Source organism: Corvus cornix, chromosome 3 (genome assembly GCF_000738735.6).
Source record: "Corvus cornix cornix isolate S_Up_H32 chromosome 3, ASM73873v5, whole genome shotgun sequence".
In the NCBI taxonomy this organism is placed as follows: Eukaryota; Metazoa; Chordata; class Aves; order Passeriformes; family Corvidae; genus Corvus; species Corvus cornix.
The window spans coordinates 24,365,176-24,389,784 of record NC_047056.1 but is presented as its reverse complement, the minus strand read 5'-3'; the positions used below and the strand labels follow the sequence as shown (position 1 = coordinate 24,389,784).

The window sequence follows — 24,609 nt, the reverse complement described above, 5'->3', positions numbered from 1 at the left end:
AACACGAGATGTCAGTTCCCAGTTTGAAGTCTGTTTTGCAGCACAAATGTTTAAACAAGATAGAATTTCTAAAAACGACAGAAGAAAGAGAAAGAGTCACATTCAGACATGGTGAGGGAAAGATGTGTTAATGATTTGGTAACAATACTCTTCAGAAAAATAAGAAAACAACACGATCTTAAGGTCATGTTTTGAAGTCTTCAGCATAATGCCACAATACAACATAAAAATAAATAGATAAATAAATAAAGTCCAAACCTCCAAAGAGAAAGAAGTTCCTCCAGCTGAATGCTGCAGTCTAAGGGCAGAGACTTGCTGCTAAGGGATTGGAGTCTTCTGAAACAAGCTTCTATGCTATTTACTATAATTTCCCACTTTTGAGAGTCAGTCCAATATCATATTCATTGAAGTGCAACACAAAGCAGTGCGTCTCATCAATTCATGCTAAGCTTTTCTAAAGAGACATGTACAAAATTTTCCTTGCTATGATTACAAGATTACTGATGTCTCCTGCCTTGTTTGTGCAATAGTTAAAAAAACAAAAAAAAAGAAGAAGAAACACAAAACAAACTCACATGGATCAAAGGAAACCACAATTTAGAATCTGCAATGAGCAATCTATTTTATTCTGGCTCCCGCAAAGGCACATCTATAAATCTGTCTGGGCAGCTTAACATACAAAAACCCAAATTTACCAAAAATCTTTATCAGAATAAGTTTGCATGGCTCTGCAGACAACATTGCCAATTTGTTTCTTAGCCATCATTTCCAGAAAAGATCTGTTTTCTCACCATTGTTGTGACGTTTAGTTTTTTCCCCTCTCTCAAGGCCAGAGTCAGCCCTAACTAGATGGCAAAGTTGTGCCAAAGTCACGCCAACCTCAGCAGCTCAGTTTCACAGTTTATTGCCACGGGAAGCAGGGAATTAGGGGCTGACTAAATTGCTGATGCTGGCTAATTAGCTTTACATCCTGCAGCTACATCAGCAGCTGAGCCAGAGAGGTGGTGGCCATTACAGCAATGCAGCTGGCCCACTTGCCGTTGGATTTCAGCCTGACACAACTGGTTTTGAGCACTGCAGAGCCCACCAGCAGCACTTCCCAACACACCATGTGATGGGTCTTTTTCAACTGCAATTTTATTATAAATTTGACACATATTATAGAGGGATACCACAGGCAAACTGCTCCTTCCCCAAATCCCACTCCTCCCTCCCAAAAGAGAGCATGTGGAATTTACCTTCCCCTCCTGTAACCAGCAGGAAAAGAACAATTAGTCAATATATTGCAGTTTTCCACAAAACGACTTAGAATCTGTGACTTTAGTGACACTTGACTTAAAATGTGGGGGCAGGTCTGCACGTAGGTAGGATCTGCAGTTGCCAGCAGAGAAACAAAAGTGTGTTGAAATAGGCAAAAATACATGTTAAAAAAAAAAAAAAATCACGAAATCGGTACTTGCACAAAATGAAGCTGCAGTAACTTATACCAGAGAACAATACAGCATAAAAACTGTAAACAAATTAATATTTTCACAGTGTGAAATAAATAAAAATATGTTCTCATGCAGTTGTTTTAATCTTGAGAGCCAGATTCTCAGATATTGCACTATCTCTTCTGTCTAAATGGTGCTCAATCTACCAGATCATTCTGGTGGATTTTGTCACAAGGATTTGTACCTGATCCAAATCATCAGTGGTGACACCTTGAAGTCGTAATTGAAAAATACCCTTATGAGGAACACTATACCTTCATAGAATGAAGGCAGAGAAAGACACGCTCATTCTGGCTATGAGACATTTCTAGCTGTGTAATGGAGATAATGGTGTGAGCACTTTAACTTCCAACTCCGGGACATAATCCAGTCTCTTGCATCATTTAGGAGAGAGTCACTTGATGCAAAGGGTGAGCAGTTACTGCTCCTGAAAGCAGATACTAACTTGTACCAGTGAACTTGGGGAACATCTATATAATTTGTTTAGATGTGGATGGTGATTATGTCGGCACCTGGGAAGACCTGCCTACAATTGCCTACCTGCAACCCAGTTTTATAACCTATCTGCTGGAAGCCAGAGTTCTCTCCAATATTTTGCAGATAAGTTACAGAAAATAGTGAGGGATCTTTAGCTTATTTTTGCCCAGCCACGAGGATCAAGCTGCCTTTTAACGTCCTGTGCTGCGAGCTCAGGACAGAGCGGCTTTATTGGCTCTCCTGCAGCTGTAATCGAGCCATGCTCCACTTGTTCCTGAAGCTCTGATAACAGGAAGGTTTTAACACCTCATTGAGCTGCAGAACCAGGTCTGCCTGTGTCCTGAAAAAGGGTAACAGCTCCCTGCACTCTCCAGTGCTCCAAGAGGCTCAGGAAAAAATGGTGTTTGAAAAGATGTCTGATCTCATTTTCTCCAAGAATCAAAGGATTTACACTAAGAGTTTATTAATTTTAACTGGATGAGTATTTGACTGCAGATTTAGTATTTTAAGAACCTGAGCATCCTCTTAGAGTTCTAAATAGTCATCCAAATATTTATCTAAGTTAGCAAGCTTGATCATTTTCATAAACTTGTATAGTCAACAGGAAGAGTTTCTGGGACCTCTGAAAGAACATGTATGATAAAAAAGCTGAATAATTCCTTTTAGAAATAAGTATCTCCATGTAAGAGGTAAAATGTTTGCTAAATGATGCAAGAGACTGGGTTATGTCCCAGAGTTGGAAGTTAAAGTGCTCACACCATTATCTCCATTACACAGCTAGAAATACTGAATTTTGTATGTCTGAGTGTTAGGCAAGACCTAATCCTGCACCACTTACTGTAATTTGGTACAATCAAGTGGACAGTAGTTAACAATGCTGCATTTGTGAAGAGCAGAAGAAGGAAATATTTCCCCTATTAATAATGAATGAAAAAAAAGAAACGGTTTTCAAAAATGCTTTAACTTTATTCCCTCTGAAGTGTGAAGTTTAGAGAAGCATAATAGCAAGACAGAGTTTCTAACTCTCCTCTCCTTCTGCTAAAAGTTTCAATACCTAAAATGAAGAAGTATAGCATTTCTCACTAAGGAATAAAATAAATTAACCAGCATTTCCAGAAACTTCACTTCAGAATATTTTTTCCACAGATCCAGTAAAACCCTGCTTGTGAGACACTAACTCACTGTGATTACATCTCACCTAATTAGACCTCCAGGCTTTCCACCTCCTTTAAATAAGCAGTCAGAGCTATGTGTGCTGTTTTCAGTGGCTCTGCAGAAGTCTCCAGCAATGGAATTTTGGTGTCCCAGCTGTCTTAATTCCCTTCCCAAAGGCCATGGGTGACTCACCAGGGCTTCTGACCTGAGACCCAACCAACACAGCTTCCAAGCTTCTGATCCTGTGCTTCAAAGAGGCCTAACAGATGCCGAGGGCTCAGTTCAGTTACCTAACTGAGGCATCAAGTGTCCCCTGTATGGCATGCTGGACATTGACAGGGGCTGTCAGACAGGACAAAAAAGGCTCATGCACTACTGGAGCAGCAGGTGGAGAATTGGGTAAATCACAGAATCCTGCAATCATTTCGGTTGGAAAAGACCTCTTAGATGATTGAGCCCAACCATTACCCCAGCACTGCCAAGCCCATCCCTAAACCAAGTCCCTAAGTGCCACACCTACATGTCTTTTCAATACCTCCAGGTGACTCAACCACTTCCCTGGGCAGTCTTTCCAACACTTAGCATCCATTTTGCTGAATAAATGTATCCTAATATCCAACCTAAACCTTCCCTGGTGCAACCTGGGGACATTTTCTCTTGCCCTCTAGCTAGTTACTAGGGAGAAAAAGGAGGGCATCTCAAGTGGCATTAACTCCTGTATGTTTAGGTAAGTGAACTGAGCTCATGGCCTTTGCTGAGGATGCAAGTGGAAAAAAAAACCCCAAACAACAAAAAAAGCACAACAGCAGCCCTTTATGTCAGCTAGTTAAAAAAAAAAAAGGGAGGGGGGGGTAATAAGATTGTGACAAAATAATGCTTATATTTAGCTGGACCAGTTTTCTTCCTATTCTGAGGTATTCACTTTGGTTTCACACACATACTTGGCTTCTCCAAATCCCAATATTTCTCTCCATCTTCTCTTCAGGCTGTTTCCCTTCTCCTTGGTAGGAATTTAGAAAAGAATCTCTCTGGTGTGAAAACACATTCCCGTTTTGTCCTGTGAGGATATGTTCATGCCTTTGAATTATCCATTAGCAAGTCTCCTTCTAATCACCTTCCTCAGGCGAGAAATGTCCTCTCTGGGCTTTGTATCTGCCTGCCTGGAGTTCAGATGTAACAAACTGGTTTACCCTCCCAGTTAGTAACTATGTCTGCCCAAAAGGGCTTCATTTGATTCAATGATCATAGAAAATGTGCAGTAATTAGCCCAGAATCAGGGACAAGAAGTTTTGCTGGTAGTTTCTCAATATGGAGGCGAAGGAAAACAGAGAAGGCAGTTGTCTCTCACAGTCTGACCTACAAATACATCAAGTCTCTAGTATCAAATCATAATTGCTCACAGCCAAATTTCCCAAACTGTTATCACGTTTCATGAAGTTAGTCTAATTATAAATGTCAACTACAGATTGTACTCTGTGTACATGTATATATATGTGAATACCCAGCTCCCTACTAAATGTCATTCATCCATTTTTAGAAACACTTATATTCAAAATTATTCAGATTTTTATAAGTGCCTCAGTGACAAGGGAACTTGTACTCTTATGTCAGGTGCCACTGACAAGCCTGCATCTGTCATTAGACCATTTGTTTGGTAATTATATGTGGCAATAGGCTCATCTCCTGAAAGGTTTTCTATGTAGCCCACAAACCAGAGGGAATTTGGTGCAGAGAAATGAGATTAAAGAAAAAAAAAAATCATCTATTTGAAACCATTTTTTCCCAAGCCCTAAATGTAAGATAAATGCAAACTATAGTCCATCTGTGCATGCAGAACCTTTTGAAGCATTTGTTCTGTTCTTTATATATTGCCTTTCCAAATAATTAAAAGAGAGATGGCTAAATGTGGCAGTATGTTTATTACCAAAGAGATTGGGGTTTTCCCCCCACAATTTTACATGTTATATACTATATACTCCCCAGCCAGGAAGATTTTTTGTTCTGTGTTTACAAGTCTATCATCATGGCAACCTGCTCCACAACTAGAGTTCCTACATGTTGTAGTCATAAAAATAATCAAGATTCCTGACAAGACAACCCACTAAAAGCCAATTTTGCTTGCATTGAAGTCAACAGCATTCAGTAGCTACCTCAGTAGGAAGAGAATCTCATCCCAAGTTATGAAAAATGCCTGCCATCAAAATATACCACTTTGTTCACATGCAAAATGCAAGTAAAGACTCTCTTCTCTAAAAGCAACCATAGAGCTGCACTCAGAACACAGAGCAATGGTCTCAGCATGGAGCCAGAAAGATTTAGAAGCTGTAGAAAATATTTCAAGTTCATTAAATACCCCTAGGATGCAATAGCACAGTGCAAGCCATGAAAATAAATGTTGACACAAAGAAAGCTAGTTTTACATAATTACTATTAATTGTGAAGTTCCTCCTGGGCAGCAAAGGATAACAACAATAACACCAGGAAAAACGTAATTGCTTTGATTCAGCATCCCAGCAGTATATCCAGAACCTAAAAACTCAAACTAAACCAAGAACAAACCAACACCACAACCACCTGAACCCAACTACTTGAAAGAGGTCTTAATTATATTTTACATCATTAGCCTGCTAAATCATTCCAAAGTTTGCCTTTATGCTTCATACTTTAATATTTTACATATAGGCTGAATAGTCTTAGCTCCTTTTTATGTTGACCTCAATGGATTTATTTGCTCACCTGTTTTTTTCACCAATTATGTACCATTTTTCAAATCATGACAGATGGAACTTTCAAACACACTTTCTGTTCCAGAATTGCCTTTAAAAAAAAAAATCTCTTAATATATTACTAAATGTTTTGCTTATGATCACACAAAATCTTCAATGTTTTGGCTCTCCATCCTATTTCTTCAAATTTCTTGAGCCATTCAGTCACAAAATTAAACACCACCACCAAAAAAAAAAAAAAATAGTTTACACTCAGTGAAGTCTCCTGGAAAATTAGGCAGATCCAGTACAACAACAAATCTGCTATTTCACAACTCCAATGGGGTAACCGATCTCAAAACGCAAGAAATCAGAACATTTACTCAAAACCCACAAATTCTGTCTAAAATCTGAGGTTTTGTTCCTGGTAAATTGCTGCTCCTGCTCTGAGAAGATGCACTTTACAGTTGTTGACACCAGCTCACTTGGACAACTCTCCTCAATTGGAGAGTAGTTATAACTAAAATAACTAAAGTTGAACATGTCAAACTACAGAGGAAAAGAAAATATCATTGTTTCCACGTTAGCTTTGCTTATATTATTTGACAATGTAATTCTGAAGGAGGAAATAATTATATTCTACACTTAAAAAAACCTGAAAACCAGAGATAGGAATAGGCATTAAATCAACCCACAATGCCTTATCAAGAAATGAACTTTAATGATAAAGTCTTTTCAGGCCAGCACTTTACCTCTCCTGCCAGACAGCTTCTAAACACAGCACACAAAGCTTTGTTCCTCTTGAAGAAATTTCTAGAACATACACTCTAACCAATATTTCAATACAGATAGTAAATATGGGCCTTCAAGCCCTGTTATTTGTACTCTGCTCTCTTCCTCTGCAAGCTCCCTATGAGGGATGGTTAGAACATATGGAGCAGGAAGCCTGACAAATTGCAAAGTCAAAAGCACCTGGATAACTCATTAGCACTGTCAGAGTTCCAGTCAGGTTTTGCTATTTAATTTTTTAAGTAGATTTTCTAGTGATTGTACGTGAAAGAATGAAATACAGAAGGTATACATCAAAGAGGGGAGAAGAACTTTAAAATAGCGTTTGCTGCTTATAAAATTAACAAAGAGAAAAATACATTAACTGTACCAGGGAAGTGGTTGAGTCACCATCCCTGGAGATATTTAAAATATGTCGAGATGTGGTGCTTAGGGACATGGTTTAGTGGTGGACTTGGCAGTGCTGGCTTAATGGCCGGACTCGAGGATCTTCAAGATCTTTTCTAATAGAAATGATTTGATGGTTCTATGAACGCAGCTGCCGGAAGGAAAAACCTTTTCAGCTATATGAAAACAGACATCAGCACGACTAAGCAGACATCATAAATGACCTTACTGTGTCACAACACGCTGGTGTGTGTACTTGACAGCATTTTGGAGTTTGGGGTGGGTTTCTTGTGAAAACCGGGAAACAGAACAGGGAACAATGACTAACCGCGCCCTCTCGTGGTCACACTGTACAACAGCCAGAGATGGCGGGATTCTCTTCGTGGGAACGGAGACATTTATTAGAGTCTCTTTAGAAGTATATTTTAGAATATGAAAAATTGGCTTAAAAATAGTAGCGCTTAATATCCTTCTCATTTTTAAAAAAAAACCCCAATTTTTACTACACAATTAGACGACGATTCCTTTATTTTGATACACCCAAATATGCCTTAGAAATTTCAGCTGATAAAGTAACATGGCAGCAAGAACAACTCATAAAGTGCATATATCTAGAGCGACAAAGAATGGGGATGGTAAAGCACTGTTTAACCTGGATGCCCTTTTAAAGACACAACACTTGAGTGGCAAATCTTTGGCACTGGTTTGGAAAAGACATACTCACCTGCCCTTTCTCCTGACAACTTGGAAGCATCTCATAGAAAGGGAGAGCTGCGTCTTGCCTGCTTTTAGCCCAAGATACACCAGATGTTAATGAGCCTAGGAAATACTTCAGCTTGAAGAACTGTCATATTCAGGTAAAAAAGCAATTAAAAAAAAAACATCAGTAGCAGAAATTAACTCCCTCTACTTAATGCAGTCAAATAAAATCAAAGCTTTAGAGTGCAGACAGGGTCGTAGCAGCTAATAATTGCTTTAATCTTGTGAACAGGTGCAGGACACCGGAACACAGGAAGCTACAGGACGGGCAGAACCAGGGAAGAAGACTGCCCAATGCACCTGGCTCTTCCTGGTGTCCATACACTATCTGAGGAGGAAGAAGAGAAGAGTCTCCCTACCCAGATGTGCACGGTGGAGGGCCGGGGCGGACGGGCTGTGACAAGAACCCTGCGTGTTGCAGGGAAGCCCGGCGCTGCGGCCACCGCTGCCCGCCGCCGCTCAGCCCTGCCGGGCACAGGGAGCCGGGACCGCCCGCCGCCCCGGCAGGCGAACCAACGAGCTGCGAGTGACGGGCGCTGGCCGTCGGCTGCGGCGAACAAGAAGAGAGCTGCATCGGGCTCAAACACTTCACTTCGAGCTTTTTTTGACGGGGGGGAAGAACGCCCACAAAGTGTTACTTGCGTTTAGCGGACAACTTCGAGCAAGTGCCGCTTCGCGGGGCGGACAGCGGGGCTGGCGGGGACGGGCCCCGCTCCGCGCCGAAACCCTCTGCAGGGAGGGGTGCCCGGAGGGCGGGGGCGGCGGGGAGCAGCGGGAGCCCCGCGGCAGCCCCGCTCCGCTCCATGTGCGCGGGCGGGGGAGGAGGCGTGTCCCCACCCCGCCGTCGCCGCACCGCCCCTCGCTCGCCTGCCAGCCGGCACCGGCGGAGCGGCGGCGGAGCGCAGCGGAGCGGCGCCGGGCGCGGAGCTCCCCGGCCCCGCCATGCCCACGGCCGCGCCCCCGCCCCCGCCCCGGCGGGGCCCCGCGGAGGCGTCTGCCCGCCGGCGCTGAGCCGCGCCCGCACCTGCGAGCGGCATCGCCGGGGGGACGCGCGTTCCGCCGCGCTCCGCTCCGCTCCTGCGCGGCCGCTGGGGCGCCCGCGGCGGCGTCTCTCCGCTGTCCCTCCCTCCCTGCCTCCCTCCCCGCCCGCTGCCCGCCCCGTCGCCGAGCGGGAGCCGCCAGCGGTGCGCGCAGAGCCGGAGCCGGGGCAGCCGCTGCCGCCCGCGCTGCCCCCCGCCTCGCCGCTCTGCCCTGCCCGCCGTTCCCCTCCTCCGTCCCGCCCAAGCCATGAACTTTGGCCGCGGTCCCTCGGTGGTGTTGAACGTCGGGGGCACCCGGTACTCCTTCTCCCGGGAGGTGCTGAAGGATTTCCCGCTGCGCCGGGTGAGCCGCCTGCACGGCTGCCTCTCGGAGCAGGACGTTCTGGAGGTGTGCGACGACTACGACCGGGAGCGGAACGAATACTTCTTCGACCGGCACTCAGAGGCCTTCGGCTTCATCATGCTGTACGTCCGGCACGGCCACCTGCGCTTCGTGCCGCACATGTGCGAGCTCTCCTTCTACAACGAGATGATCTATTGGGGGCTGGAGGGCTCCCACCTCGACTACTGCTGCCAGCGCCGCCTCGACGACCGCATGTCCGAGACGTGCACCTACTACGCGCGGAGGAGCCGAATGGCGGCCTCGAGGGCAAGGGCCGGCGGCCACCGGGAGCCGAGGGCGGGAAGTGGCTCGAGAGGATGAGGAGGACTTTTGAGGAGCCCACGTCTTCCGTGGCCGCCCAGGTCCTGGCCACCGTCTCCATCCTCTTCGTCATTGTGTCCATGGTGGTGCTGTGCGCCAGCACCCTGCCCGAGTGGCGGGCGGCGGAGAATCGCAGCGTGGAGGAGCAGAGCAGGTACACAGCAGAGTCAGTGAGGGAGCCCTCAGGGTAGGAGGATCCTTTATTTTCCCGCTGTCCGGTCCCCGTGTGTCCCGTCCAGTGTGTCCTTCCTGCTCCTTGTCTTGACGGTCCGTGGCAGCAGCCGCCGCCGGCGGAGATCGTCTGCGCGCCTTGAAACTCCGGCCCTGAGCTGGGGGCCGGGGAGGGATGTCGGAGTGTCGGGGGAGTGGCGCTGCTCCGCATCTCCGGCTCCCACCGGGCTCTGCCGGGCACCCGTGGCCCCGAGCGCAGGGGACGGGCGGGGGCCGCCCGGAGCGGCCGCGCTGCAGGCGGGCCGGGGCTGGCGGCAGGCTCGGGTCTGGGCAGGCTGGCACGGAACGGGGCCATCGGGATACGGCTCCTATTCGCAGTGAGGGTGCCCCTCCGTGCAGGATCTTGGAGCTCTTATTGCCCCCTTTAAGGAGACACGGGACCACATAGAGAACTTAAGACACTCGGAAAATCAATTTAGACCTTACGATTGTGGAAAAAAAAAGAAAATAACCCCCCAAAAGGGTGCAATTCCGTTGTCCTTTCCTTTGGGAAAAGACCAATCCTGTATGTACTCTGCATGTATTCGTTCAGGTCCTTCTGCTGGAGCAGATCCAGTGCCTGTTACGATTCTGCTCTGGTAAAATCTTCTATGTGGGAACAGCCTTACCCCCCCTCCTCCCTTTCTATCTCAGATTCTCTATGTGGAGAACATAGGAGATGATCAAACTGCACATTGAGCTCTTGCAAATGCATCATTCAAGCGCCCCAGTGTATGAATGTAACAGATGTTTACATTTCCTTTAATATCCTTTAAGCATAATAAACATTGCAAAACAGTTGCAGAAAACAGGGCATGGGGTATAAGACTCATTCCTGAGCCTTACTAGTAGGAACAAACCTTTTTCCATCTGCTTGTGACCTCAGATTAGGGTTATATTGATGCAACTCTTGCACTCACTCTTCTGTTCCCTCTCTCTCTCCTTCCTCTTCCCTGTTTCCTGGAGAACAAAAGTGAGACCAGTCTTGTAGAATTTCTCCCATAAATAAGACTGACATATAAAGAAAGAAGTAAACATTTCTGGTATTTGCTAGCTTCTCCCTTCTTTTAAAACAGACAGGATATTCAACAAAAAGTTTTTAGCTTCTGCTCTGCTAAAAGGGCACTACAGTGAAATTGCAGCCTTGTCATTATGAAATCATCATCTTTTACCATAGAGTTAATTGGAACGTGATATATTATATCTTAGTAGCCAGATTAATACCTTGGAAAGTATTTTCATAGTTTCCATTAGCTTAATGGAAAACTGTACCTGTATTTCTCATTGTAGTTGAGCCAAAGAATTAATTCTATGAACAAAAAGAAGGCAGATGCAGTTTGAGAAGCTGTTGATTCCTGATTCAGATATGTCAAAAGAAGGTCCTAGAGGTTCCTCCAGTTAAAACACCTTACTTTAGCTTTGCAAGGTTATTTCAAAGAGTAGATTCTGTGGCTGACCTCTCTGTACAGCAGCAAAGAACTGAGATACTCCCAAGAGGCACGGGAAAATAGATGCAACTACATAGCATTAACCGCATCAGTCATGTCTTTGTTCACATCTTCATGGTGGGGGAATCAACAACAAGTTTTCTCTTACTGAAAGAGTTCAGCTTGCATTCAGCTTGCATTCAGCCATGGCATAGGATGTGTAATTTTTATTTTATAGTGCCTTTGTCTTCAAGATCATAATATCACTCTTCTGAACAATTGCAGGTTGTGTAACAAGTGTTAGAAGGATTAGGTCCTAAGTACTTGTAAGATGCACTATAGCCAAACAGTTCCCAGGGCAGTGAGGGCTGCTTTTAGAACCAAAAGGACGACTACCAATAATGGGGTGAGTTTCTTCTGTACCAGCCATAGTAGTCCATGTTATTGCAACAAAAAATAGAGATAACTAAAAGTAGCAGCTGGAAAGTTCCTACCCGTGTCACAAAAGTCTGTCACATATAAGCACCAGTACAGACTGGGTCATTTAACCCATGCACGCTGACTGCACAGGAACTGATCCCAATCTGATGGCAAACACACGGAAAACAGACAAAATGTGCACCTCTCTGTCCACAGGTGACCACCAAGGTGGAGCCACTCCTCTCTTTTTTGCACATGCTGCATCATTGCTAAAAAGTCTGTTATAGCTAGAAGAAACAGTGTGTTAGCTACAGTTGCTTTTAAGTGAGTGGTCCAGTTTAGTTATCACTACTTACGCATGCCACAGGATTGTATCTAACATGTCCAGTTGTCATCTGAATTTATTTTCCTTTATGTGCTTGTGATTTCTTTTGCTTGTAGTTATTTCATTTAAAATTAATTGGGTTTGCAAAACCTAAGTAGCTAAGTGACTTCTTTGAAAGCCTGACCACAGAAATCCCATGGAAGTTTCTGGGATTGCATACTCTGGCAATACAGTCCCTCTTAGCTGAGAAGGCTTTTAAAAGTCTGTCCACTTGTTTCTGACACATTTAAAAGTTTGAAACCAAATTCTGTCTTTTGTTTATCAAACAATGTTCCTCATCAAAATAAAGAGATTCTATCTAACATAGTAATACAAAAATTTGAATTTTTTTTCCCAAGAGAAATTGTTACATTAATGCTGTACACAAGTGAGTTTTGACTTGCATGGCACTGTAATACTAGTATGAAGATTGTACACTATTCCAAAAATGTATTTTGAAAAGTTTTAGGAGTGAAAATTGAATGGGCTAATCTAGAAATCCTTAGGCTGTAGATTTGGATGTAATCAGTTATTCAGCTCAGCATAAGCCACGGAGGTGAGGTGAGAACCACCTCACAAAACCCAGCAACTCTGATATTTTCAGTCTCTCACAGTAAGCCTCCCTGCCCTTGCCTCAGTGTGCTATGTCAGAAAGGTGGCACATGGATAATTTCTGTGGCTGACTCCCACGGTAACCATTCCCAAGACTGCTTTGGACAGCTGTAGTGAAAGCAGCTGACCAGCAGTGTATCTCCAGCTTACCTGGACATCATCTCAGCAAGTGAGGGGGTCACTAACTCTGGCATTTACAAAATCAGCCTCTTTAATGAGGTTTGCAGTGAGGGTTACTGGTGCTGCCAGCTAACACCAGCTGTGTTTGTTTTCCTTGTATGAACACCTCTTCAGCAGAAGAGGAATCGAGTCCACCAAACTTTTCTCAGAAACCAGTGCGTTGTTATGCCTTTTCAGGGTGACCACACTCTCAAAGGATGAACAGCTATGGCTATTTCTGATCCCTTGTGATAACACCCTTTAGAGGGCAACAGAGAACTCCACGAGTAAGCTTTTTTCAAGGAGAGATGGATGAGGAATCTGACCTCAGAATTTCACAGATATTACAGACACTGAAATATAATTCCCTGATTGCAGAGGGGTTGCCTTTCCTAGGCCTGTTCTCAGGATAAGGGATGAGTTATTAAATTTATTTCATTCTAAGATTTTTGCTCCTTTCCCTGCCTTGGCAAGTTCCACTTATGAGAGCTAAAGATTTGCATTAGATTTGCAGAGTTTAGGAGCAGACAGCAGGAATGCCTTCTGTTGCTTCTGGCAATTTCAAGTCATCTTTGCTGTCCTCTGAACTGTGCCAACAGATGCATACTGTGAGTCTCTGCTCAGGGACCTGTCCATACACTGATTGGGAGCGCAATCTTCTAGGGAGAGCTTCTTGAGCTTGTAATAGGAAATCACTTGAAGCTGCTTGACTTACTGACAGCATAGTTCTATCTACCTGCCTTAAAACTATTTTTCTAATACTAAATAGGAGTAGCTTGTTAGCAGTAAGAAGAGATGGTTGTCCCCTTTCCACTTAATAATTGTGATTAAATTTGTACTGAAGTAATCACTGACTTATCAAGCCTACATGATTGCTGTGTTCTTAAGCAAAAGCAAATAAACACCATAGTTTCTCCAAACAGCATCTCTCATTAAGTGCCAGTGAGCTTTTTTTAATCTCTGCAAAATATCAGCCTAAAAAATTGCATTTGAATTTTAGACATACAAAAATTATTATTCCTTCATAGTGGTGGAATTTCAGAACACCTGAATGTTCATGTTCAACATCTCTTCAAAAAACAGTAGGAACTCCTTTTCTGGACAAGATCTAACTTGAATACCACATTTTTGCTAGGCTAAAACAGTGGGCTGAAGGTAAAGAATGGAACTACGGACCTAGGTTAAAAACACAGACATGGATTCTATTGAATTTACCAGCTCTTTGAAAAATAGAGGTGAAATAATGAACAGCTATATATCACTGCCTGAGCACAGCAGAGCCTTAGACTCACCAGGATTAGGTGCCAGTTGTGTTCAACACATATGGAAAAGATGCTGAGGATCTCAGGGCTCAAGATGTTCGTACCCAGGTTTCCCCTTCAGCTATGAAAGGGATTTGCCCCTTCGCTGACGACTGCTGGGTCATTACAGCCTCCCACACAAAGCACCAGAGTTTAATGCATGACAACATATGATTCCTACCAAAGCAGGGACAGAATGGAAAAAAAGCCAGCAGGGTTTTTACTTCAGGGAAACTAGCTGTTCTGTGGCATTTACTCCACAGTTTGTAGTGGGAAGGAAGCCCTTGATTTCTAAAGGATTAAAAAACCCTGAACATTTGCTGAAATCACTTAGGAGTCTTCCTGAGCAGGAATTTTATCATTCTGGCTACTGCTTGGACATTTTTCAGGTTTAATGTGCTTTACATGGAAATAGGCTTTAGCGACAATTTAACAAATCAGTGCTGACAGACTTTAATCTTTAATCCTGTCATATACTGTCTTTAATCATATCATCTGTTTTCCTCATGTATCCTGTTGCTGTGTATGTTTTATTTACAAGCTTAATAATAGTGCCACTAAGGAATATTTTGGCTCGATTTCAACCAGCTCACCGGGGTTATTGAAAGTATACAAATTTGCAAGATGGCAAGAATATTGCAAGAGGCAAAGAATATTGCTAAGTTGAAACAATTCTAAGATAGTTACAACATGGGGGGTTTTTTTAGTAATAACAAACTAATCTTGTTAGTGTTTGAAAAAAATTATTTCTGAAGTGGTTTAACTCATTGTACATAAAGTAGCTTATTCTGAGAGAAAGTTATCATATGGAACAGAAAAGCGAACAGTGATGGGATTACAGGAGGAACAAGGCTTGCAAAGGCTTGATTTTCCATTTATGGACAAAAGACTCATTAGGGCAATCTTGAAAGTCTGTTAAGTGTCAAGCAGCTTAAAATTTTAGGACGAAAACCCTCTTTCATGTGCTTAGGTCTGGGACAATGAACAGTAAGTTGGAGCAGAAATAGCCTGTAACTGAATAAAAATTAGGACTTAGTATTTTCTCTGATTATTTATAAAATTTGTGGGGAATCTTCAAGGAAACATTTTATAACTTTCTTTTTAACTACCCCTCTCCTTTTTGGATACCAGCTATTTTAAAACTGAAAAAACGCAACTAACCGAAAACTGTGATGAAAGATTATAAAATAGGTACTGTATTTTTACCAAAAAAAGTCAGTATTTAATTATATCATTATAGATTTTAATACAGCATTATTCTAAACATAGGCAATAAAAGCAATCTGTCCTGTGAATATCCAGAAAATATTTTAAGAATTGATTATGGAAAACACATATACTTTAGTCTTCTGAGTACATGCCTTTTATTTAACTTCATACTCTGTTAAGTTCTCTTAAGGATTAACTGTTAAAATTGCTTTCCTTATTAGATGTTTTTATCCACTAATAAGGTTAACTATAAGGATAAGTCACTGCAAGAAGAGGAGACTTGATCTGAAAGTGGAAATGTAGAATGTAGCACTCCAGATTTCCCAACATGCCAGAGGTTTCTAGTTTTTCTCACCAAAGCACTCTTTTGTGTGATTCACCAGTACTGCCAAAATCCATCTACACAGGCAAAAAAGGAGTGACGAGAGAAGAAAAATGAAAAATGTTTCACTGATGGCTGAAAAGTAAGTAGAGGAAGGAAAAAAATAAGGGACACCCTTCTTCATTATCTTCTTCCCAGCCAGGAGAAAAAAAGATGGATGCAAAATGGGGAAATGGAAGTGCAAGTTATGACGGAGTGGCATTAACGTATCCCCCACTGCCTTGATCTTGCTTTGTCATTTTTGCATCAGTGACGTTCCTTAGCTCACTTCAAATCCATTCTACAATAAAATACTTCTTCAGTCCTTCCTACTGAAGTATAACTGATTTACAGTATTTCTTGTCCCAGGAACTGCCAGAGTAAAACTATGGATTGATCATATTTCATGGACTTTTACTTGTACAACTATTCCCCAAAGTTATATGACTACTGAATCAATGTTGATCCATAAAGAAAATTTCTACTGTATCACAACGATTAGGACTTAACTTCCTTTCAGCTCAACTCAGAGATAACCTGTCTAAGGGGTGACAAAATGGAGGAGTCACGTTTCTGACATTATCAGGGCATCAGGAGGAAATACCAAGTGAAAAAGCTTTAAATTGTATAATTAAAAATTTCTTTTTCATTTAAATCCTTCATATCATAGAATACAGACAACACTACCAGAGAAATATCATAAAATGTAAAGAAATAGCCTGTTGGAATTGTTGAACATTCCTGGCTGCAACTTTCTATCCATATACAATTTTTCTTTTAATCATTGCATGAGATCTCAACTAGCCAACATCTAAGTACATTTAGATGTCATTGGTTTGTCCATTACCATGATATTGCTGTTTGATTTTATTGGGAAAGTCTTAGGTATTTCCTCATCATATGTAAAAAGGGTTTAAGTAAACTTACCCATTAAGCTTTTTTTCTTGATTTTTTTTCAAACATAAAGGAAGTTTTCAAAAGCTTAATTTCTAAGCGAACACCTGATTCTTAAGAGCAAACTGAATTTCAAAGGTCTTTCCATCAAAAGGTACTAACATGAACTAGTGTTCTACAAGCTCTTTGTGAAAAAAGACCACTTGCTTACAGAACTTTCATTGTTATTCATGAAAAAAGAAAAACACGGCCCAATTTTATGTGAAGAAATAAGTAATCAATTTATGTTCATTTAAATTTACTTGGCTAAAATTACAATGCACCTTATGACTTTACATCAAGTCATTGTTACTGTTTCTTCTAATTTTAGCTTAAAACTAAAAAGAATAAACAAAAAATTAAATTAATAAAAAATAAATAAAATTTTAATGTGTAAAACTTCTATGAAAAAGTTAGTTTGTAGAGTCTGTAATTACATCAGTTAGAGAAGAATACGGTCTTTCTAACAGGCCACTGTCTTAACAATAGATTTCAGAACTGGTAAAAAATTATGCAGATGTGTTAGGGAAGAAAAATTTTAATTTTGAAATGACAGTTGGATTATCACTTGCAAATCAGTATGTTTCAACAGACACTACCTTGTTAAGAGTCCTTGCAGTACTGAAAAAACTCTGGTTGTATTATTTTCTGGCAGTATTTTTGAATCTCTGATCTCACACCACTTTGGTTTCAGAGCTGTTGGTATGAGAAGGTATCAGTGATGGTCTTTTTCTTTGCTCAGACTGTTGGTGAAAAAGATAAATGGAGGTAAAGATTAGCTTCCATGCCCTCACGTATTACAAAAAGTGAGCACAGTCTGAAATCTTAGGGAGATTTGTGACCACATGCACAACAGTTACTAAATAATCTCTGAGCGACATTTTTATCTTCTGTTTCTACCTTCCACCAGTTTAAAGTTGAGATATTCTCAAGCCTCATTCAATGCACTGGGACTTGAAAATATTTAAGAGCATACTGAAATCCCTTTCCAGGATTTCTTCTGCATTGGGCAAGAAGATGATCTTGCCTATTACCTTAACACTTGGTTACCTTGACATTATTGCTGCAATGTAGTTTAGGTGGAGTTACATTTAAAGCAAAAGAGAAAATTCAGTAATGCAGAGCATAGTGGTAAATGGGAGGCCACAAGCTTAGCACTTTATGTATGCACTAATGAAAAATAAAATACATCTGTATTTAGTGGTAATATCTATATAGTTGTGATATGGTTCTAGGTTAGACCCTGTTTGGGATGCAGATCAGGTAGACTGGTTTAGGTGTGTTCCTAAAGAATAAATTTGCATTAATTACCCAATGCAAATACTTATTCCTGCTTACTCCATCTGCACTTCCATTTTAGTTTAGCAGTCTGGTTCTATACATTGCTGTTCATAACCAGACAGTTCACTGATCTACAACCCTTGGCATTCCCAAGTGGATCAGGCCTCACAAACTTAAAAAAATAAACAAAAATTTTAAAAATCCCCCAAAACTCAATGAGCAAAAAAAAACACCAAAACCCCAAACCCAGCTCTTCTAGATAAGGTTACATATTGGCATTGGTGTCCTACCGTCTCCTGTAGGGCTCCAGTTTTTGCAGGCATATTTGCCTAGTACTATGATTAGTAGCAATCCATAATTCAAAGAAAATGATCAGTGAGTGAGTTTTTCAGCAATTATCAGTTTAAACATTCACTAGACTCTCAGGTTAATTGCTGAAATCCAGTGTCAGCTGCAGGATAAGGATGGCATGGCTTTCTGTTTGTTGTCTGTGAAAGTCCAGGTGTCACTTTGGTAATATCTGTGAACAAACCAAACATCCCCTGAAGCCTTTGCACAGAGCATAAATACTGTCTTTGTTTCTTTTGGCAGGATAATTGAAGCTATCTGCATAGGCTGGTTCACTGCAGAATGCATTGTGAGGTTCATCGTCTCCAAAAACAAGTGTGAGTTTGTCAGAAGACCTCTCAACATCATTGATTTGCTGGCAATTACTCCTTACTACATCTCTGTTCTAATGACTGTTTTCACAGGGGAAAATTCACAGCTTCAGAGGGCTGGAGTCACCTTGAGGGTCTTAAGAATGATGAGAATTTTTTGGGTGATTAAACTGGCCCGTCATTTCATTGGCCTTCAAACACTTGGTCTGACTCTGAAGCGTTGTTACAGAGAGATGGTGATGCTACTTGTCTTTATCTGTGTTGCTATGGCAATTTTCAGTGCACTTTCACAGCTTCTTGAAAATGGGCTGGACTTGGGAACAAAGAATAAGGATTATGCCAGCATTCCTGCTGCTTGTTGGTGGGTGATCATCTCGATGACCACAGTTGGTTACGGTGACATGTGTCCCATCACTGTACCAGGAAGGATTCTTGGAGGAATTTGTGTGGTTAGTGGCATCGTTTTATTAGCCCTGCCGATCACTTTCATTTATCACAGCTTTGTGCAATGCTACCATGAGCTCAAGTTCCGATCTGCTAGGTACAGTAGAAGCCTCTCTGCTGAATTCCTAAATTGACCCAACTTGCATTCTGTTGTACTTACTTGCTAAGCTTTGTCTTAGAAGAGAATGGCGGAAGGTCCCTTCGTGTGTCCTCCTTGACTGGATGGTCCTGTGGAACAACATTCTCACCAGCCTGGAGAAAGCCCGTCACCATTCAGACAGGAAGGATGTCCATCTGCCTTGAGCACCTTGCAAGGAGAGGGAGTGATGTTTCAAATTTGAGAGAACAAAATTAACAAAAGAGGATTCAGAAGTCCTCAACCAGACCAGTTTGGTGTTCAGTTTGCCTTCCCACAAAAAAACAGAACAAAAAATGGGCTTAACACTGAGATCTGTCATTCCTGTAATTATATCCTAAACCATTCTAAGCAACGTGTAGCAGAAGTTTTTCAAAGATTTCAATATTAAATGCTTCACAGAGGCATTGATAGCTTTTTGCCTGAAGCATCTCCACTTTTAACTCAGATAACCAAATTATATATTGAAGGAGAATCACTGCTACTTTTATGCTTTGCAACAAAGTAGAGCTGGTTCTGTGACTCAGGAAAGATGAAGGATATGGGTCTGTAGGACAAAAAACCCTTGAGGCCTGATTCTGATCTTTGAGGAAGCACACAAATCTTCTGTAAACCAGTAAATTCAGTGGCATTTCTCTGAATTTGAGAGTTCACAAAGAAGTGCAAGGAGTGAACCTCTAAATGTTTTAAGCAAGGACTTCTTTAGGTCACAATTAATTTCTTCTCTAGAACCCAATTGTAAGTAGAAGCAAGTATTGTATTCTATAAAGGTCAGCAGAAGAAATCAGGGATTGATATATATATTTCCTGGTAGGTTAGTGGGGGAGCTCTCCAAATTTTACATGCTTTCAGTTCAACTCCATCCACCTGAAGTTACATACTCAAGCACAGATTTTCCCTCCCTGACCTCCTCTGTGCCCCACATATCTTAAACATAGATACCATAGTGAAAGTTCTCTTAAGACAAATTGTAACATTCCATCATTTGAAGCGGCCTGGAGCAAGCACTGGAAAACAAGAGTACCTGCTCCCTGTCAGGTAAGACTCTTCATCATCTTAAATTCTGTAATCCTTACTGAAGGATCCACCTCAATGGAAGTCTTAAAAACAACTGTAAAAAGCCCAGAGCATACCAAAGAAAGTAAAATATAGAAGTGTGAGTTGCACTTGGCAAAATGGTGTATTCTTCAACGTTACTAGAAAATGAAATGAATCGAGTTAGGTTCTGAAATATTGCTCACTACATTTCTTGTGTAGTTCTGCTTAATAGCGTTGTTCAGTATAATTCTGAAAGGCTGCTATGTAGAAATGTGCAGTTAGATACTAAAACACATTAAGGTACAGCTTTACAAATTTGGGTACCAATAAACATCAACAGGGAGCTTTCATGCTAACATGAAAGTTCAGAGTCATCAGCACAGCTGAAGTTTGTGTGCTTGCCTGAAAATACTGCATTTACTCTTACTGTGCTGTAGAGGCATCTTTTATACACGTAACTGTGAAATGAGTACCACCTAGAAACACATCTCTGGAATTGCTCACTCAAATAAACCTGCTACATTGATCAGTAACCGATACATTGAAGGTTCTACCCTGAGACCTGAAAGAATCATTATCATTTTAAGTGGTCTTAGTCTTAAGTAGTCTTAAAGAATCACATTGCAAACACAATTTTTCTGAAGACCTGGAAAGAACTTTAGTAGCCTTCCTACAGACAAGCTTGACTTTCCCTTCAAGAATCCATTGTTAAGTACTGTTACAGCCATACCTCTGTTTCTTGCCACTGGTGTGTTCAGAAGGTTAGCTCTGTAGATCCCTACACTGCTATATTTATGCCTTTTCTATCAAAATCATGTTGCTCAGAAACCTGCTCCAGCATTCCACAGAGAGGTGAATATGAGATCAGCAAAAATTTCTTTCTTAGGTGAGATTCACAGCTGATGTTAGTTAGGCAAGTAGTGACTCCAGAGACACTTAGATGTTTTACACCAGTGGAGATGCTGGCTCTGTATTCCTGCATGTGTACCTATATATATATCCTGCATATATTATATATTATAGTCAGTTGAAATGTTTGGGGGTTTTTTTATTCCTCACAAAAAATTTCCTCCTTGACAAAATTAAAATTTCAGACTTTAGTCCAAACACAGATGTTGAAGAAAATGACATTTTCATCTTCTAATGAAAAGTTATTTTGACGGTATCAAAACCATTTCTAAGGAGAAAATTGCAGGTTTTTTTCTATTTTGCTTTTTTTTTTTTCTCTAGGTTAAAAATACCACATAAGAACTTAGCCCTACAGATTTTCATGTGCTGTTTTTAATGTGTGGGAAAAATACTGTTTGTCATAAAACTCCTTAAATCGTACTTAGTCTTTTGTCCATGTATTGTATTTACCAAACCAATACTCTGAGATACAACCCTCTTCCACAAAACACCCAAGCCATCATCATGATGACGATAGCTTAAAATCCGTACAGAATGTGAATATAAAGTATGTTGCAATCTTGATTTCAAGACAACATAAAATGTGTTTCAGCACTACCTAGAAATCTAATCTTTAGATGCCTCTAGAAAGGAAAAATATAAATTAATGCACATAATAACTTGTGAATACCAATTTGCACCATGAATCATTTTGCATAAGCAATTAAGGACAGGAAGTTTTCAATGATCCAGGCTATATATGGTATAAAAATAAAATGTTTCATACTTTATGAAGTGTTTTTCAGATAAGAATCCTTTCCCAGTGTAAAAATATAAATCTAATGAAAATAACTGTGTAAAGGAGTAAGTCTGTGGAGATTGTCCTATTATGTTTTTTTGAACAGTTTGTGTTCAATTTTTATATGGCAAAATGTGAACAGAATGACCTGATGTATTTTTTAATTTGAGTTATAATAAAATATTTTCAAACTGCTGTATATAAACCCACTATGGAGAGATCCTGGGGTGGGGTTGTTGTGGGTTTTTGTTTGTGTTTTTTGTTTGTTTGTGGGGGTTTTTGGGTTAGTTTTTTTCTTTCTCTTTTTATTGTTGTATGGTTATCAGTGTGTAGACTTTAGTTTCCTTACAAATCAAGCTGAAATAAAGTAATCTTCATGGTAGCCTTAAGCCAGAATTTTATAGGGTAAATAGGATGCCTGACTTCTAGTAATATGTATCATCTTATTTTCAATGGACCAGTGGGTTTTTTTAGTGAAACTTTACAAAATATGACTTATATGTGTAGTCAAAAATAAGCATATTTTTAAACAGTTGAAACTGTTTTATTAAAATTTTCTGGAGACCATGTTTTATGCAGACATGGTGTGCAGCACTCTATTTCAAAGTACAGCATTTCAAAGCCAAAAGCCAAGTGAAGACAAGCTGGCTCATCTCTAATCATTGCCAGTTTGAACCCTATACAATAAAAGACTTCATGGGCAGTTTCTCTTGGAAACATTCACATCTGGAACAAATTAGATGAAATACAAATAGAATAAAACTGAAGAAAAATGAAGACACACTGTACAATTCTGATCCAGCACTTTGGTTCATCTAAAATGGAAACCAAAGTTAATGAGTTTTGAACTGCCATTCAACTACCACTGTTTGCTGGCAGTAAAGGTTAATCATACACTATATACTCAGTTCAAACCCTAGGACTGATTTATTGGGAACTATATATTGGCTGTAATCCTTCAAAGTACTGTGTGTCACTTAAAAGCACTTGATTGTTAATGAAGTCACTGAAATGGAAAGCTCTCTAGGGTATTTTTCTTCTACAGTTCTACATGAAGCATCATCCCAAATATCACAATGAATGGAAGATTATCCTTTTCCTTGATGTAAAGCTTGAAAACAATATTGTCTTGATGAGTACCCACCAAAAAGAAAATTAGTTTGGTTGACTGATGATACTAAACAGTCTTATCAGCATAGGGATGAGCCATATAAAAATGTGATATTAATCCTTATTGTACAGTGGCTTATACTGGTGTGCATAGCAGCAAGTTTGAGAAAGATTAAAATGCTGTTAACGCAAGATTCCTATCTTGATATCCATGTATTTAAAAGGAAAGGCACTGCTTTTTCATATCATGTATGCAATTCATACCTCTAAAGGAACTGGTATTTCTATTCCAAAGTAAAACTGAAGTCCTTGTGGGTTCAAAACAATGGCCCCTTCCCTTTTGGGTAACAACTACAAAAATCTTACCAGATCTGAATGCCTTCCAGGAAGTGGACATATGCACACAGCAGCCAGCTAAATTCAGCAGCCAAACCCTGCCAGTTTCCTGGGAACCAGCATAACGAACAAGGTCTGCTGTGCTCTGAATTTTATCTCACCTAAGAGGTTCAGGATCACTTGAAATTTTTAGAACTATTATTTCAGATGAGCTGCTAAGGAGACACTTGCTGGAAAGTTAAATAAGCTATGCATAGTAAAGAAAGATGCTGCTTTATTAAAAAGTTTTCACTGATTCTAAAAAAGGAAACTGGCTCTCATTTTCTGTTATTTGTCTGTAAAAGCAAACATGCAGGTCAGGATACGTGATGATAGTTAAACTTGCTACATAAAACAAATCCCTGTTTAAAATACAGAGACTTAGTGTGAAAAGTCTTCCAGCTTTGCTAGAGCTGTAACAGCTTCCAGTAGCCAAAGAGCTGGCCCAGCCCACATGGAAAAATAACAAGACGCTGGTTTCATAGTAAAAACGTTCAACACAAATTAGGGAGTGTGTTTCAGATGACAGGTTAAGCACCAACAAGCTGCACAACGAGCAACCAAGACAGACAATCTGCGTGACAACAAATGTTAAGAGCACAGAAGATGAATCTGTGGTCAAATCAATAAAATTTGAATGTTTGCAACTACGCTTTTTAGAGTCCTTTATTCTTTACAAATGCAAAGGTTTATAATTTCATAGATCCCTCATTTTATATATTGTCTGGTTATCTGTAAAGAAAAATGTACTCTATAATTTGAAAAGGTAATAAATGGGGGGGCTTTATGTGAATACAGATTTAAATAGATAAAATAATGTAATAAAATTTGCTGGTCTTGTTGCTATATTTCATGGACTAGTGGTCAAAACACAAATGTTTATAAAATGTGTTCTTTTAAACAAGTAAATTCTATGGCTATTCATATTGGTACTGTACCTCTGCAAAAACTTCTTCCTTTAACAATTTTTGGCTACTGAGAAGTCTGCCATTTAGAACCCAGGAGTTATCATCAATATAAAATTTGAATATTTGATCCAGAAGTCTGAAGCAAAAATTAAAATTAAACATCCACAGGGTTATTCTTCAGTAAGATATGAAGATCTATCATAACTATGGACTGTAGAACTGTCAAAACAAAATGAAAAGCAGCCATGTAACACATATATTATTCCTCAGGGATTATTTTTAAAAACAAATCCAGAAAAATTGACTGAATTTGGCTTCAAGTCCACTGATTTTTTTTATATTAAAAAAACCCCCAAACATCAACACAGTATAAATTCTGGAATGTCAACACAATCAGAGATTTCAGCAGTGCAATCCTTGCATTACTGTGAATGGATCTGAGACACTCTCTTGATGCTTTAAATGCA

At 40.5% G+C, this 24,609-nt stretch overlaps 1 protein-coding gene across 1 annotated transcript; it reads left to right on the top strand.

Moving 5' to 3' along the window:
• Positions 1 to 8,969: 8,969 nt before the first annotated feature.
• Positions 8,970 to 23,887, top strand: KCNG3 (potassium voltage-gated channel modifier subfamily G member 3). Its single transcript, XM_039569915.1, is given in 3 exon segments — positions 8,970 to 9,422; positions 9,425 to 9,695; positions 18,377 to 23,887. Coding segments are annotated over 3 exon segments (1,287 nt in total). The 5' UTR covers positions 8,970 to 9,052; the 3' UTR covers positions 19,023 to 23,887.
• The last annotated feature ends 722 nt before the right edge of the window (positions 23,888 to 24,609 follow it).